Source organism: Petromyzon marinus, chromosome 61 (assembly GCF_048934315.1).
Source record: "Petromyzon marinus isolate PM22_M1 ecotype Great Lakes invasive population chromosome 61, UKy_Petmar_22M1.pri1.0, whole genome shotgun sequence".
NCBI lineage: Eukaryota > Metazoa > Chordata > Hyperoartia > Petromyzontiformes > Petromyzontidae > Petromyzon > Petromyzon marinus.
The window spans coordinates 9,455,434-9,472,954 of NC_133727.1; the positions used below are offsets into that span (position 1 = coordinate 9,455,434).

At 43.4% G+C, this 17,521-nt stretch overlaps 1 protein-coding gene across 4 annotated transcripts in view; it reads left to right on the forward strand.

Annotated features, from left to right (window-relative positions):
• Nucleotides 1-17,521, forward strand: part of LOC116955682 (phosphorylase b kinase regulatory subunit alpha, liver isoform-like) — a 75,061-nt gene that overhangs the window by 11,209 nt on the left and 46,331 nt on the right. For all 4 annotated transcript variants that reach the window (XM_076053527.1, XM_076053528.1, XM_032976926.2 and 1 more), the window contains exons 6-12: nt 1,012-1,092; nt 1,903-2,001; nt 6,948-7,094; nt 10,780-10,833; nt 14,746-14,868; nt 15,476-15,571; nt 16,412-16,519. In XM_076053527.1, coding sequence (XP_075909642.1) covers nt 1,012-1,092; nt 1,903-2,001; nt 6,948-7,094; nt 10,780-10,833; nt 14,746-14,868; nt 15,476-15,571; nt 16,412-16,519 — 708 coding nt within the window. The remainder of the gene's footprint in view (nt 1-1,011; nt 1,093-1,902; nt 2,002-6,947; nt 7,095-10,779; nt 10,834-14,745; nt 14,869-15,475; nt 15,572-16,411; nt 16,520-17,521) is intronic.

The window sequence follows — 17,521 nt, forward strand, 5'->3', positions numbered from 1 at the left end:
TCGATATATCTAAAGCACATGGATACAGCAGAAAGTACAAGGTGGGCAGCCGAGGGCAATTGCGGGAAAATTAATTGTTGTACAGCAATCTCTCCGTTTAATGCGGTAGATGCGTTCCTGAAGAGTGCCGCGTTAAGCGAAGAATGACTGTACTCAATCACATTTGTGAGATGAAATAGGCATGTAGTCATCACATGGCGGGCCAATTAACTGAGATGAGGGTACGCTGCATAAACTGTATCATTCCGTGTGCTGTGTCACCTTACCGCTCAACCACACAGCACAAGAAAGTAGTTTGACGTCGACCGCTCAGAAACCGCTCTTTAATTGGCGTACTCCACCTTGTGCGAAAAGTGTTCCCAAATATAAGAACCATATTGTTACAAAAATGCGTTGTGTTAACACACGTTAAGCAAGGACTTACCATACTGCACTTCTATGCCACTGTGTCTATGCTCCTTGCCTTCAATACTCACATGGACCAGCGGTGGTGAAGCATGGTAAAAAAAAAACCTGCTATTCATGCTGCGTTTAGAACGCCCCCCCCCCCCATCGAATGGACTGTACGTGTGCATTTCATAGTGTTCGTTGAAGGATTTTAGGAATTTCTTCACGTGACCATGAACAGTCAATCAGGACTGCTGTCTGGCAACATATGACAGATGTATTCTAAACCTCAAACTTAAAACCGCAAGCTTCAAGAATTTGAAAGGGAGCCATAAGAGCAGCGTCACGCAGTAGGAAGACACGCTTCTAAAAATGAATGTCCTAATTTATTGATTACTTTAAGGATGATGCTGAATGTACAAATCAAGTACTAGTGTCTACTGTAATGGCTGTTATGATTATAGAATTCATACTTCTTAATCTCTTTTTTACCATATTGCTCCTGTAAGGTCATTGGTTCAGATATAATCTACACTTTATACTTCATGTGGTGCTCAGTGGCTTTGCAAGAAGAGGAATTCTCAGTGGTGTTGATGCACTAATGCTGCACTTCTCCTTCTTAAGGATTATGGGATGTGGGAGAGAGGTGACAAAACCAATCAAGGCATCCCTGAGCTCAATGCCAGCTCCATTGGCACTGCCAAGGTTTGTGCAACAAAACGTTCAACTACTTGGTTTTAACGTTCTCTAGCCTGACACCGTTTTATTGACTTGCACACATTTCACAGGGGCATTGGGCGGTGACATGGTCGAGCAGTAGTGCGTTTGTCGATTTTCGCAGAGGTTTGTGATTGGAGCCCAGTAGCTCCCCCCCGTCCCTCCCTCCCTGGTTCATGCTATAGGTGTATTAACAATATTTACTATGTGCCAAATGCTTCACAGTGGATGTGGAAATATCCCATGACCTTGTTGGTTAAAGGCCATTTGTGCCGGCGTCATGGTCCAAATGGGGCATTTTGTAAAACTGCATAACAGTATCGCCCCTGCGAGCAGACTACACCCATCTGTGAAACATAGTTACTTCACCGTAGCTATTGTGTATAAGGCAAAAATACTAAATGTACTATATTGTTATTCTTAGTTTTTTCGGTAAAGTCACGTTGAAGAGAAACAACAAACGTGACTTTACCGAAAAAACTAAGAATATGAATTACTGCAGTCACGAAAGCTTTACATCAAAATTTACTATATTGTTCTTTAAGATTTATGACCACGACGATGCAAACAAATGTTTCACTAAATATAAGCATCAGCTATGCACTATCATAATCCAATTGTTTGGACTCTGCATTGTTAATGGATGCTTTCAGTCAGTGACACCATATTTCATGAGCAAAGACACAAAAGCCACACTTTTTTCCTCCGTCATCTCATTAGTATTGCACTCCGGTCTCGTGGATTAAACGTCAGCTTAGTGTTTCGAAGCAGCCCAACTCTGCCCTCTTTCTCTCGCAGGCTGCGCTGGAGGCCATTGACGAGTTGGATCTGTTTGGAGCACATGGGGGCCCCAAGTCCATCATCCATGTGCTTCCTGACGAAGTCCAGCACTGCCAGGTAAAGGCCCTAAACAAGCGGAATGATTTTTCTTCGCGTCTGTCAACGCTTTCGTGTCCAGAACTTGTAAAGCGCCAGATGGCTGTGTGAGAAAGCTGATGAGCGAGTGCCCTTTTGATCAGTTCGCTTCTGTGTCTCTACACACTTTGAACGTTGTCCCATATTTTATATGGAGTGCTCGTTGGCCAATAACTGCTAATCCTTTAGAACTGCTTTTTGTGTTTAGTTTGTTGCCTTTATCCTTCACCTCCGGTTAACATGGTTGGCTACGTACAGTGCAAAATAAGTTCAACATACATTTGTAATCCATCAGCATTTGCTTCATGAGCCTGACTGCTTATGGGACAGCCTATTTGGATATCAAATAGTGGAGGCACAAAACGGGGTTCTGCTTATATTAGCTTTTGATGAGTGGAATAACTGCTAAAGGTATCTTACTCGGAGTTGAGTTATATTACTACTGCAGCTGCTTGGTAATTTTTTACAACCTTAGCATTAAGCTAAGTACATTATCAGCTTTTTAAATATTGCATGAATGTAAATTAATAGATGTGTTGTCATATAGCTATTAATCAATTTATTTTAATGATGAAGCTCACATTTTACATGCATCACATTGCATGTGTAAGGTTGAATTATTTTGTATTCATATACCTTGTGACCTCTAAAACCACTGGAGGTTGCTATATTTGCCTCTCTGTAAATAAATAATGATATCTTCATGTACCCCTAATCGTGACCCTGAATTGGAAGGAGCGGAGCGATTCCGAACATTGTTCATATGCAGCTCTTTTTTAATCCACTGCTGGATGAGGGCCTCCCCCTTATCGTGTCGGTTACGGGGGTTATATTACTATACTTTGCCACGATGGTCAGTGTGGGTTGGTGAAAGCATATAAATACAGCACAACAATCGATTAGCTGCATTGTCCTCTCCTGCCTCTCTCCGAGCCTGCAGCAGCTCAATGCCTCTGACAGGAGTTTTACAACTCCTTGAGGCTTCTATTGGTAAATTAAAGTTTATTATTGTTTACAATTCTGGGTAGGTATTCAATGAATTGTACAGATTCAGGATCGTGATTAAATTCAGGAATTTATATTTTTTGTCTCTTTTTCTCCCTCATTTGTATTCGTTTTACCATCTCGTTTGGTTCACTTTTGGCCAGTATGTAGTTTTCACATATCTTATGCATATAATTTACAAAGATAATAAATAATGTATTTTATGGAAAAGGACAATTTTATCTTTGTATTGTGAATGTGAGAATCGATTTTTATTAACAAATATGCCTAGCCATTAGGCATATAGAGCACAAGATATGCATAGAAGCACGTGACCTTATACAGCTTGACAGGGATATATAAGGACCAAAAAATATGAGAGCGGTTGAAGTCCGCTTTTGAGAAGACACAAATATTATGGAATTCGATGCCTAAGGAGATGCCACCTGTATATGACAGGGGGAACAGAGGGAGGCAGTGTTTGACTTGGAAGGATGCAATGGAATGAGATATGAGGGCAGCGCCGAATAGGAGTACGTGCAGAGGAGAAATCTGAGCAGCCGATCCGATGCAGTTTTGGGACTTCTGGCTTGGAAGGAGGAGAAGTTTAAGTGCGCTGCCAATGTGGTTGTCCATTAGGCAGGGTACATGACGATGCTCCTGGGCCTCGAGGCATTCGTCTGGGTCACGTCAATACCACCACCAGGAATAACTTGCGCCAAAAATAAATGTCGACCGGAGGAAGGGTGGCTTCTTAGAAAAGTGTGGCACGTTACCGAATGTAACGTCACTTGGCAAGCGTGCGGTCAGGAGATACGAGTACAGTGAATTCATCTCTGTCTCGGTCTTGTCCGATTTGAATTAGTTGTGATGTTGGACAAGCGACAGATTGTTTTCTCCTGAAACCCTGTGCTTGGTGGCACCGTTCTTTTATAAAATCGCCTTGCAAAAGGTCCTTGAAAACTCGGGTTTTGTTTATTGCTGTACCAGCTATAGATCCTATTGGTATATCAAATTGAGAATGGCCATTTCCGGAATGTCACCTATTATATATTTTTTCCCATTTTTCTTTTCAAGGCAGTGTCATTGATGAATATGCTGAGTTTTCTTTCACATCATGCGTTAAGGTTGCGCTTTTCAATCTTTTATATTTAGTTCTTTTTTGCATGTAGAACATGCAAAGACAAGGTTGTCCCTATGCTCGAACAAGTGGTTTGGAATTTTAGAACCTTTTCAGTCTTGAGTGAATTTTGTAATGGTCTTGTTTATATAATAAGGATGAGAACTTCCCATCATCATGAGACTTTCATTTGTAAAGTCTCAGTATATGAGGATCAACATTCAGTAGTTGTTTTTCCAATGCTTTCTACTCCTACGGCCACCAGAAATGCACTTGTAGCGCTTCGCCACCCGGGCATGCTAGTTTTAATACAAAATTACAAAAATGTTCAAAACATTTAAAAGAATAGCATTTTAAAAAATAGTGCATAGTTATGAAAAAATAAGAATAGGTTTTATTCTTTCTGGAAATTAAACATGTGTGAAGATGTTCAAACACCAAATAGAAACCTTTTTGCAAGTAAGCATGTCGACATTAACCACACGTACTTGTGGTGAACATGTAAACAAACGTGCTCTGATAATAGATGCATTATCTCTTAAACTGATGGATCTACACTGGAGACAACCTTCTTTAGGATGTAGTCTCACCAGTGTCAGGCCAGAGAACGGCAAAAGGCGAACAGTGAAAAGACAATGCACTATCAGAGCATTTATAGCTTGGGGTGAGCAGCTACAAAATGGGACCTTTTTGCCAGTATTTTTTTTGTGCGCAATTGTTAACAGCCACTCGGCACAGGAATGGGGGAGAATAGCACTCACAAAGCCAGTGGAGAAATTGCATAAACCTACCCCCGCGTTTGCATGGCTAGTTCACCGCATGCCGGACCTTGGCCCATGCCAATATGGTGCCAGACTGCGCTCAGCTGTGTCCGCAGAAACCACCGTAGCCTTATTCCTTTCTGTGCCTCTGTCCCTCTGCCCAGGGGGGACCCAGTGTTGTATCACGTGAGGTTACACAATGGTGAACCAACCTCCAACTAGGCAGGAATGTTTGGTAAGGTGGTGTGGTGGAAGGAGGGAATGGATGTTAAAAAAACAACAACTTTGTGTTGGACGCATGGGAATGTGAGCTTAGGTAAATATTTTATATGTAGAAATCGTTACATACGTTTTTAACTTACTGATAACTCTGTTTCTTTTCTTCTTTATGTTTTTGCTAAAATCTTGACTTTTCATTCCTCAAAAAAAATCTGGTTTGGGTGGAGAAGCCTTTTCTATGTCTTTGTGCTCATAATCACTCACTCATGAGATGTTTTTTTTCCACTTGAGCATGCGAATGGTCTCATTTTTAATTAAAATTGTTTCCTTACCTCCTTAGCGCCAATGAGCAAGAGTCTCCAAACTCTAGCCTTGATGGCAGCATTTATTCTGAAGTGCCCTTGTGACCTCAGGTCACATGTCAGAACTGACACTTTTCTGTAGAATCTTATGTTAAGCAGTTATCAGGAGCAGGGGCCTCTTACTTAATATTCTTTTTTACTTTTGGCCCAGTTTTATCCCCGATGTGCTAACAGCGTCATGGCATGAGAATAATTTATTCGGAACTATTGCAGATCAGTGAATCTGCTCCGTGCTAGATAACAATCTGCTGAGGGAGATTTAATGGAACAAATTACCTCATATCCACGCCAGGGCCAGATTCCCCCCCACTTTTGCCCTGCTGCAAGGACAAATGTTTGTCGCATTATGGTTGACTCGATGTTTTATATTCAGTGCAGACATCGGTGACCGGACTGAGACCATCAGCTCGCCACACTTGAGGGACCCACATTAATCACGGGCAGCTGCCTGTTTTGAATCCCAGGACCTAAGTGGTGCCAGACCAACGCTGTAACCTCTGAGCCACTGTGCCACCTCTGAGGAATGGGAATCCTAATCTTTTACAACTGCAGGCCTCTTCCAGCTCATCGATTGGACACTGGTGTGTGTTCACTTACAAATTGATCAAATGTCAATTTGTTAGTGAACACATACCGTACCCCCGATTAGCACGGTTGGCTATGTATGGTGAGAAAACAGTTCAACATACGTGCATACATGCAAACAAACCTCGTATATACGAAATATTATCTCTGTTTAAAGCTTTCGTGACTGCAGGGATTCATCTTCTTGGTTCTTTCGGTAAAGTCACGTAGAATGGAAATAAAATAATGAAAATCAAAAAGTTTTGTTTTTATTTTATTATTTTACATGAGGACGCACTTTCTTTTCGATAAAACATGTTTTATATTTTTATTATTTTTATTTCCATTCTACATGACTTTACCGAAAGAACCAAGAAGATATTATCTCTGTGTTTTGGAAAACGTACCTCAATAAGTAAGCCGTGTATAGCTTAAACACAAGTTTGGTAAAACAGCATTTGTCAAGGTATGACTGTACATCAAATATCTGGGGGTATCAATCTCTAGATACCCAATTAATTCACTGACTGCCAATCTACTCTGCCACATTTATAGGGCACTTAATTATCTCAGCATCTCAAAGCACCTTGTATCACAGCTCATCTCAACCATGCCATTGCCCTACGGCAGCCTAGCCTAGGGGATACCCAGTGGCAACCTCCCCTGTGAGTCACAAGGTTTATGCAGCATTGGCCTGCTTGTTTGAATACTGTATTCTCTGGATTATAAGACGCACTTCTTTACTCAGTATATTAAAGAAAAAGTCGGGGGTGTGCCTTATATGGGATATGTGTGTGTGTGTGTGACCAATTTGTATCTGGCCACACACAGAATTCTGTCAGTGTATGAAGCAAGTTCTCCTCTTCGCTGGCTCAATAATCCGTGTGTTTCGTTGCGGGCGGTGTTGTGACGGAGCAGTCGATCCTGCACTCCATGCTGCCACGGGCATCCACGTCCAAAGAAATTGATGCGGGGCTGCTTTCCATCATCTCCTACCCCGCGTTCGCCGTCGAGGACATAGACCTTGTGATGATCACCAAGGACGAGATCACCTCCAAGTTGCAGGTGTGTTCGCCTGGGTGAGAGTGCCGAATATCCGGACAGGTGCTGGGCCTCCCATAGGTTGAAACGGTCTTAAATAAGTACTTGGTGCAGTGGGTACAACACCAACACGAGGGAAAGAAAGGTGGCCGGGCACGGTTCTCACTCGGAGCACATGCTCCCAACAGCCTGAAAAAGCTATACGGGGAATCTTTGTGTGTGTGTGTAAACCAGGGGTGGGGAACCTCTCTTTATTGAGGACCGAATGTCTTTCAAATGCCTTTAGTGTGCGACGTTTATAACAGACACCTCACTTAGCTCTGTTACTGCACCTCAGATAAGCACGGTTGGCTACGTAAGGTGCAAAAGAAGTTCAATTAATACTGCAAGAGGCCTTTGCAGTAACAAAATGGACTTGAGTTTGCTAAAATTAGAAATTACAGTGCAACAATTCGTTTTGTTGCACTGCCCTCTGCTGCCCACAATGCAATTCAGGCGGCTCCCTGCTTTTACGACACAATGCATTCCTGCAAACCCCATTGTAAATCAGATCATCGTAAATTGGACCTATTTTCCTATAAACAGTAGGAAAAAATTTGCCAATGTGAGTTTCCTTTTATCACCCATATTTAAAAGGCTTTAATAGGTAAAAATCGACAAAAAATACTTGAGAATGACAAAAACTCCATGTCAAGTCACATCAGAAACCAGACTAACTGTTGAAATGTTTTCGGAGTTATGTCGGAAGATGCCTCCTAAATCAAGTTTCTTTGTCCTAAATCAATCTATGGTGGCATTATATAAACATTGTGAATATGGATCGTAGTAAAGTGGTGGAGACCGCCTGTGTAGTGACATCGGGGATGTCACTATTGTTCTGGCCCAGAAAGGGCTGTGGCGTGCAATGCATTGTCATCGCGTACACCCGTGGTGGGTGTAGTACCAGCCCTAGCGGGTCTTGGTGAGCGCTGGGATAGCGCAGGCACGACACATAGCGTGCAGTGCAGTCTCCCACGAGGGGGAGCGGGAGAGTGTCAGCCCAAGGACATGGTTGCCTCGGGCCATGGCACTCTGGTTGACCCTGCAGACACGTGATCTAGAGTGTTCACAGAGAGGCCCCCCAGGTGGGAGGGACGAGGAGGTGATCACGTGTCCGGGGAGAGCTTTCGAGAGTGATCGGGGGGGGAGCTAGAAGGTGGGCGGAGCCAGGGGCGGAGCGGCCCCGACCCGTGGGGGGATATAAGGCGGGTCCCTGAGAGGGACCGGGGTCGCTGCATTCTACAAGCTGAAGCTCCACGTCCACCAGCTTGAAGCTCTACGTCTCAAGCTGGAAGCTCTACGTCTTACGAGGCAAACACGTGGTCGCGGACCCGAGTGAGGCCCAACCTTTCGTAGCAGTAACTCCTCTGTATAGAGTAGTTAGCTGGGTGGTCACCACCCTAGGCTGTATCTGGTGAAGGGGCAGTTACCTCTTTGTGTTGCGTGTTACAAATAAATGTGTTGCCTCTAAAAACGAACAATGTCTGCGACTCACTACACCTGTAATATTGAATGATAATAAAAATACACGGTGATCCATTTATAGACAACCCAATGGTTTATGATGAGCCCCATCTTCCGCTTCATTGAATAATGAGAGAAACGTCAGACTGGCTACTTCCATCTCTCACACCTTCGATAAGCACGATTATCTATGTACGGTGGTAAAGAAGTTCAACATACATACGTGCAAAAAATGTAATACGTATTGATGCTATTTTGAAGCTTTGAAATTAAATACTGTTTTCTCCATAATTTATCCCTATTATATTTCGGGTGGTATCCATAACAACAAACTAAAATTGTTCATGCACCTATAATGTAACAAATGACTTTGAGTACAGAATTACTTACGAAGACTGCGAAGGGGAAGGAGGGAAAGGAAGCACCCACTCGCTCACCAACCCAACCTCTCACCCACTCACTCGCACATCCACCTACCCACTCACAAAGATCCCCCGTTTAGCCTTAACAGACTGTCGGGGCGAGTGCTGTTCGCGAGTACCTCTGAAGGCTGGCACAGCGCGTGAGATGGTGGCTCGCCAGCACCAAGCCTGACGATCTTTGTCTCCCTCGTGGGGTTGTTTTACACAACCCACCAGGCACTCATTGGAGGCTGAGTCGACCTCGCACAGCCACGCGCCCACTCACCCAACAACAACAATAACAACAACCGCCGTTCGCCACTAAGTGGTGCTGATGTCACCATGGCGGTTGTGCCATGCTCGGTACACTTTGAAGCCAAGTGAAGTGTCGAAGGGTGACTTGGAAGAACTCACGGCACAGACACAGGCGGCATGGGTTGATTGATTGAGATGACGGCAGATGCACCACCTGTGCTCTCCACTGTGCCAACTTGCTACGTTTCAGCCTATCGGTGCTCTGCTTGTGGTTGTGAGCATTGCTCCTCCGCCCCACTTGCTCAAACACCCACTTACCCACCCACCCACTCACCGACCCACTCACCCATTCAGAGAAAGGTAATTATAGTAGAGTTTAAGGCTTGCTTTAAGACTAACGTGTTTGAGGAGATACTTGCAAGCAGAGAGAGAAGGAATCAAGCAGAACATTGGGGTGTATTCGCTAACAGTTTACAGTAGAACCCCTCTTAACGGCCACCCCTGTTAACGACTAATCGCTTAACGACGTGGCCTCCATAGAGCCCAATGTGTAGTGTAGTGTATAGTAATGTAGTGTATAGTAGTGTCGTGTATAGTAGTGCCATGCATAGTAGTGTAGTACCTCCAAAGAGCTCAATGTGTTTGCTCACCGACCATTTCCCTGTTAACGACATGCTGTTGTTGGTACAGTCAATACTATTTAATGCATTGATTAACCATGTTTCTTTTCATAGTATGTGTTTATAATGTTGTTGGTATCTTTATGTATTAATATCCATTGCTTAAATATTATACAGTACGTTTTTGGGGTAAAAAAGGGTAACTTTCAATGCTATGGGAATGAATTAAGCCTTTAACATGTATTTCCTATATTTGCTGAATGACCAAATCACTTAAAGACTGGTTTTCAGGTAGCCAATTACCGTTGTTATAAGGGGTTCTACTGCATTATAATCGAATCATAATTTAATAATTGAATCATTGTTATGAAATAACATTGACCCTGGTCTCTAATGCAGTGGTTATTAACCTGGGGTGCACACACCCCTTAGGGGTGCAAGATGTCTTTTCTGGGGGTGCCAAACATACTCTTTGGTTTTATTCGGTAAAGTCACGTAGGTAAAATAAAATAAAATCCAAGAAAACAATTAAATCACGACGTTTCGGAGGCAACACAAGCTTCCGTCTTCAGGTGGAATAGTCTTCAGGTGGAATAGTCACAGATTTTCTGCTGGAAGCTTGTGTTGCCTCCGAAACGTCGTGATTTTATTGTTTTATTTTATTTTACCTACTTGACTTTACCGAATAAAACCAAAGAGTATGAATCCTTGGTGCCAAACATGCCAGATTTTTTTAGAAGGTAAATCATCGAAAAACAAATTAAGCGCGGGAACGTAAGTACAACGACTTTGTTTAATCAAACCTACATGTATTAACATTTTTTTTTCACGATTGACAACCAAAGGGGTGCAAGGCTGCAGTAAAGGTTAAGAACCACTGGTGTAAATTAATGGTTTATGCCGCCCTCTTCTCTCCGTTACTCCCTTCAGGGCCGCTATGGTTGTTGTCGCTTCCTCAGAGACGGACACAAAACCCCGCGAGAGGTGAGCTCACAAAATATACGTCTCCGGCTTGGCAGTGACCTTGGGTAATAATTGTGCCTTATTGGTAAACTAGTGGGAAGTACCCGGCGTTGCCCGGGCGAAAAAACACACACACACATCGACTTACACAAACACACCAAAACACATCGACCTACACACCCAAACACATTGAATTGCACACACACACACAGACTGACACACGCACAGTGACTTACACACACACACATTGACTTACACACACACATATGGACTTAAACACACACACATGGACTCATACACACACATCAGACTCACACACATCGACTTACACACTAATGGACTTGCACAGACACATTGACTCGCACACATACATCGACTCAATCACAGATGGACAAAAACACACACATCGACTTACACACACATGAATCCACTTGCACACACACGCACGTCGACTTACGCACACACTTGGACCTACATACACACAAACAAATGGACTTGCACACACACACATGGAGCCATGCACACAGCAACTCACACACACATGGCGACTAACGCACACATCGACTTACGCACGCACACACATTGACCTACACACGCATCGAATCACACACACACACAACTCACACACATTGACTAACACACACACATCGACTGATGCACATCGACTCGCACACACATCGTCTTACAGACATACAGTGAGGGAAAAAAGTATTTGATCCCCTGCTGATTTTGTATGTTTGTCCACTGACAAAGAAATGATTAGTCTATAATTTTAATGGTAGGTTTATTTGAACAGTGAGAGACAGAATAACAACAAAAAAATCCAGAAAAACGCATGTAAAAAATGTTATAAATTGATTTGCATTTTAATGAGGGAAATACGTATTTGACCCCTCTGCAAAAGATGACTTAGTACTTGGTGGCAAAACCCTTGTTGGCAATCACAGAGGTCAGACGTTTGTTGTAGTTGGCCACCAGGTTTGCACACATCTCAAGAGGGATTTTGTCCCACTCCTCTTTGCAGATCTTCTCCAGGTCATTAAGGTTTTGAGGCTGACGTTTGGCAACTCGAACCTTCAGCTCCCTCCACAGATTTTCTATGGGATTAAGGCCTGGAGACTGGCTAGGCCACTCCAGGACCTTAATGTGCTTCTTCTTGAGCCACTCCTTTGTTGCCTTGGCCGTGTGTTCTGGGTCATTGTCATGCTGGAATACCCATCCACGACCCATTTTCAATGCCCTGGCTGAGGGAAGGAGGTTTTCACCCAAGATTTGACGGTATATGGCCCCGTCCATCGTCCCTTTGATGCGGTGAAGTTGTCCTGTCCCCTTAGCAGAAAAACACCCCCAAAGCATGTTTCCACCTCCATGTTTGACGGTGGGGATGGTGTTCTTGGGGTCATAGACAGCATTCCTCCTCCTCCAAACACGGCGAGTTGAGTTGATGCCAAAGAGCTCCATTTTGGTCCCATCTGACCACAACACTTTCACCCAGTTGTCCTCTGAATCATTCAGATATTCATTGGCAAACTTCAGACGGGCATGTATATGTGCTTTCTTGAGCAGAGGGACCTTGCGGGCGCTGCAGGATTTCAGTCCTTCACGGCGAAGTGTGTTACCAATTACTTTTGTTCCTTCACTGTATCGAGTTACACACAGTGACACACACACATAGACTCAGACACACGCACATATTGACGTAAAAACACACATCGACCCACACAAACACACAGCGACTCATACATATACATGAACTTACACACACACATACATCGACTCACACACAGCGATTTACATGCACACACAATTTTTTTAATTTTCACTTGTACACACACACATCGACTCACCCACACATGGACCTACACACACACACAGAAATTGACTTACACACTCACATGGACCCACACACACACATATCGACTTACACACACACATCGACGCAGACACATTATTTAAAAATTTACTAACTTAATTTATAAATATTAGTTGTCTACACACACACACCACGGTCACAAATTGACTAACACACACACATTGACTGACACACATATCGACTCACGCACACACAAATTGACTTGCACACACACATTTCGACTTATACACACACACGGATGTACACACACACATCAACGAGCACACAAACACATCAACTTACACACACAAACACATGGACTTACACACACATTGACTGACACACATATCGACTCACGCACACACAAATTGACTTGCACACACACACATCGACTTATACACACACACACGGACGTACACACATCGACGCATACACGCACATCGGCTCACACGCACACATGGACTTAGACACACATTTATTCTTTTAGTATTTCCTAACTTAATTTTTTTTAATATATTAGTTGTCTACACACGCAGATAATTATTTTATAATATTTACTAGCTGAATTTTAAAAAATTATTATTTTCTTTTTACGTGAGTTTAGCTAAAGAAGCACGAAAATAGTACTTAACAGTGCCGTGGTGAGGCCTAGTCCCGTGCAGAGCCCCTGGCCTCGCCTAGATTGCCCAGCCGGCCGAGGTGGCACCTTGGCAGGCTGGGGCTGGGCTGCGACCCCTCACCCCCCACCCACGATCCCCCCCGGCCGCTCTGCAGTAGTATCTACGGCCTATAGTAGTAGCATCTAGCGACTCTAAAGTAGTCACTGCACACATTGGGGTGGGGGGGAGAGAAAAGGACATCACACTGTGAAGAATTTACCTCAGCATTTTGTGTATTTTTATTGCATTTTTAACCCGAATGATAATTCCCCTCCACCGATCGCGCGTGTGCATTGCTAGGGGCAACCCCCGGTCAGCTTTGTCATGAATGCGTGCTTTGGTGCTCGTAGACAAGTGTAAATAAATAAATAAAAATATCTCTAGATTGTTAATTTAACTACTTTAACGTTAACGGTAGGGAAATGGAATAGCGCTGGCTCACCTACGGGGCTTATGGTGTGGTACCTGGCTAATTTTTTAAAACGTAAACCCCACGGTTTGTGAGCCAAATCCTTTTCAAATTTCTGTCCGCAGACAGACAGACAAACAGGTCCCTGCAGGGTGGGCTGGTAGGAACATTGGAATTTTGCGCAATTTTATTTTTACACCCCAACAGCACGAGATTGTATTGAAAGGGGACGGACGGACGAACGGACACATTAATCTATTGCAGGCTGGTACACTCAGTTTACAACTTCGTTCCTACCAGTAAAATGCCTTTTATAGGTAAGACGATGAGGCACGAATCATAAATGTTGCATCACGAATGGAAATTGCTGAGTTATGAATGATAAATACGGAGTGATAGTGACTTTTAAGCTGTGATTGCTGAATACCGTTTGTTTGATAATGTCCCAATCTGGAATGATGGTTACCAAGTGTACATACACTTGCAATGTTTTTTCGATTTTATGATCAATAGTAAAAATCTAGACACAAAACTTTGGGTCTAGACACGAAATTTCGCATGATATGGAAAGAAAAATACTTTTGGAATTCTACAAAAATATGATGTCACGTGAAGCGACATCACCCGTCACGTTTGCTCTCTTCCCTCCAAAAGTGGTCACATGGCATTTTGTGGTGCCATTTAAGAAGATGTGTTAAATGTTTACATAATCCAGAAATATAAAATTGTCCTTAAAAATCCTAAAACTCCAAATGTTTTAAATGTGGAACCCGCCTCTAATGTGTACATGTGCAGCTCTTGCGAAATCTACTGATTCCCCACACCATGTGGGCCATGGGAGTTATTTGATTATACTTCACCACGCTGGTCAGTTTGCGTTGGTAAAGGTGGGTGGGTAGAAGAATAGAAGCACTACAACAATTTAATTTTGTTGCACTGCTGTCTGCCGCCAAGCTGAATTGATGTTTGTTAATTGCCAAGTTGCTTGGTGTGGCGGATGGCTTGCCCACTAGGACCCAAGCCGTCTGTACTACGAGCCTGCCGAGCTCAAGCTGTTTGAGAACATCGAGTGCGAGTGGCCAGTGTTCTGGACATACTTCATCATCGACGGCGTCTTCATGAACAACCACGAGCAGGTGAAATAACGACGATGACCACCTGGGCTGCTGCCTCAATATGTTACAAGCCAGTCGGACACACAGAATTCTTCAGTGGTTACCAGATCCTAGACGTATAAATATTCACAGCTTTTTGTTGGTCGTGGGGGTTATTTGACCATATATTATGGACTGTTTGTTTGTTCTCCCCATGGGTTTTCTCTGGTTTATCCCACAGTAAAAAAAATATTTTTTGTTATATAACTGGTATTGGCAAAACATCCCAATTATTAAATTGGGATTACACATACTAACATCGCCGCCTCCTGTGAAAACCTGGCAGGACCCTCCTAAAAAAAGTGTATTGAGACTCATTGAGGTTTTCGTGGGTAAACAAGTGTAGTAATAATGATAAAAACAATACATCACCACGCTGGTCAGTGTGGATTGGTGAAGATGGGGAACCAGGACCGGTTCAGATATGACCCGTCTCTGGGATTACCTCTGGTAGGAATCTAACTCAGGTGGCGGGATTCACTGCGCCGTGTGCTGCCACCACTCCACCCCCCTGCCTATGGTTACAAAGAGAGATTGTATAATTATACGGACATTTCGAGCCATACTAATGCAAGTGTCGTGCTTATAGGTTGAGGAGTATCGAGAAGCCTTGGAGGCCATCCTCGTCCGAGGGAAGAACGGGCTGCGGTATCTGCCGGAGCTGTACTGCGTACCCCCTGACAAGGTAGTACACGAAGCTCAACGCTAAAACACCAACAGTCGCGGCTGGGGGTGACTCGGAGCTCCCGAGTGTTGGGCCGGCATCTCTGACCACCTTGGGTTCGAATCCGGGCAGCCGCCTGTGTTTAAACCCGGTTCCCAAGTGTAGCTCATGAACGCTTTCCGACTCGGTACCACCTAAGATAGCAAAACGTGAGTCGTACTGATTTATTTATATGGCCAAGAAGCGTAAACTCATCGTTTAACATGGTAATCACATAGGTCACTGTTGTTGGCCACATGTAGAAATTGGAGTGACTGAAGTAATGCCACCTCATGCAGTAACGACAAGTTAATATCTAGTCTGGGCACGGTAACTCTCGTAAATATAATCCAATGAGTTACATTTCATATAAACCTGTGCTATTAGGAACTAAATAAATGAAGAAAACAAACTCCCCAAAAGTTGAGTAATACTTACATTTTATTGAGTGTCATATATGCCAATAGCATTCTATAACGCTGTACATGAATTATATATAAGGACAGAATCCTATATACAGCCACTACCAAGCAAATTAAAACTTTACTTACCAACCAAACAAAAAAATGAAGCAACAAATTAAGAAATGGCACCAAAAAGTTGGCGAAAAAAACAACCAACGTTAAAAGGATTCATCGTTGGTGGCCAACGCAATGACAGCATTCCGTGAGACGTCACCTTTCCACGTCACGCATCATGCACGTGCCTCCCCTCCCGATGCGGATGGGGCGGCCATTCGCAGGACGATGAACGTGGGTTTGGTGTGGCGCCTTTCATAAAGTCTTCCCATTTGCGATGTCTTGCCTGCACCGCCGCTGTTAGATGGAGGAGGAGTACCGCAAGCCGCACACGGTGGACCGGGTTTCTGCTGGGAAGCTGCCGCACATGTGGGGGCAGTCTCTGTATATCCTCAGCAGCCTGCTGGCAGAGGTAGCACACCCACAGTGGCACTTGCATGCATGCCCCACTCCGCCTGCGTTCAGTGAACATCATTATAGCCCGGCTCTAATCTGACTATATAAGCAATCGCTTTTATTCTGTCGTTTATTGGTTCAGTTGGGTAAGATTTTTTTTGTTAATGCTGCATGGGAGGTGATGAGCGGGGTATGGGGACGATTATTAAATTAAAAACGATTTTTTTTACCACGGCTTTTTGTGCTTAGTTTGTTGTCCTTCCTCTGTACCTCCGATTAGCATGGTTGGCTATGTACGGATAAGAAGAATAAACGATCTTGCACAAAAGGAAAGAGTGGCACCTGGGGAGTTCAACATATGTACACTGTCAAAGAATGTCCTCTCCTATAAATTGACCATAAAAGACCCCATGACCTCATCACACAATGTGAGGAAACCACTGTATGGTGAAATTGCCAAAAATGTGTTCTAAACCTTAAGATTTGTCCCTTCATATTCATTATTTATTATTTTTACTGGAGGTACAAAACAAAGTTTGGCATTTTTAGATGATTACTCCTAAAGTGATTGCAGACCAAATATGCTCTGCAAAAAAACCATATAAGTATCAAAGAGCTAAACTGTGTTTGAAACTACTCTATTGTCCATTTAACTTGGCGCTGTTCCAAAACTTGAGCGAGAAAACACGGGTCGTTTACGTCTCCCTTGTTAAATAGAAAATGTCAAATGAGCCGTCGCATCTCTGAAGCAGATTATGTGGTGATGCTGCTGCATTGGCAGTGATGCACAAGCAGAGATGAACAAAAACTCAACGCATTCGTCAATAACACAGCCCTAAATGGAAATATACACAGGAATAGGTGACGTTTCAGGCAATGGTCCTTTTTTATTGCACACAAAGTATAGTAGATTATTTAACCAACAAACATAATCATCTGCATATCAATATTTAAGAAATTTGCCGTTGTCAGTGCTCATATAACCTCCCATGACCCACGCCTTCAGGGAGGCTGCCAT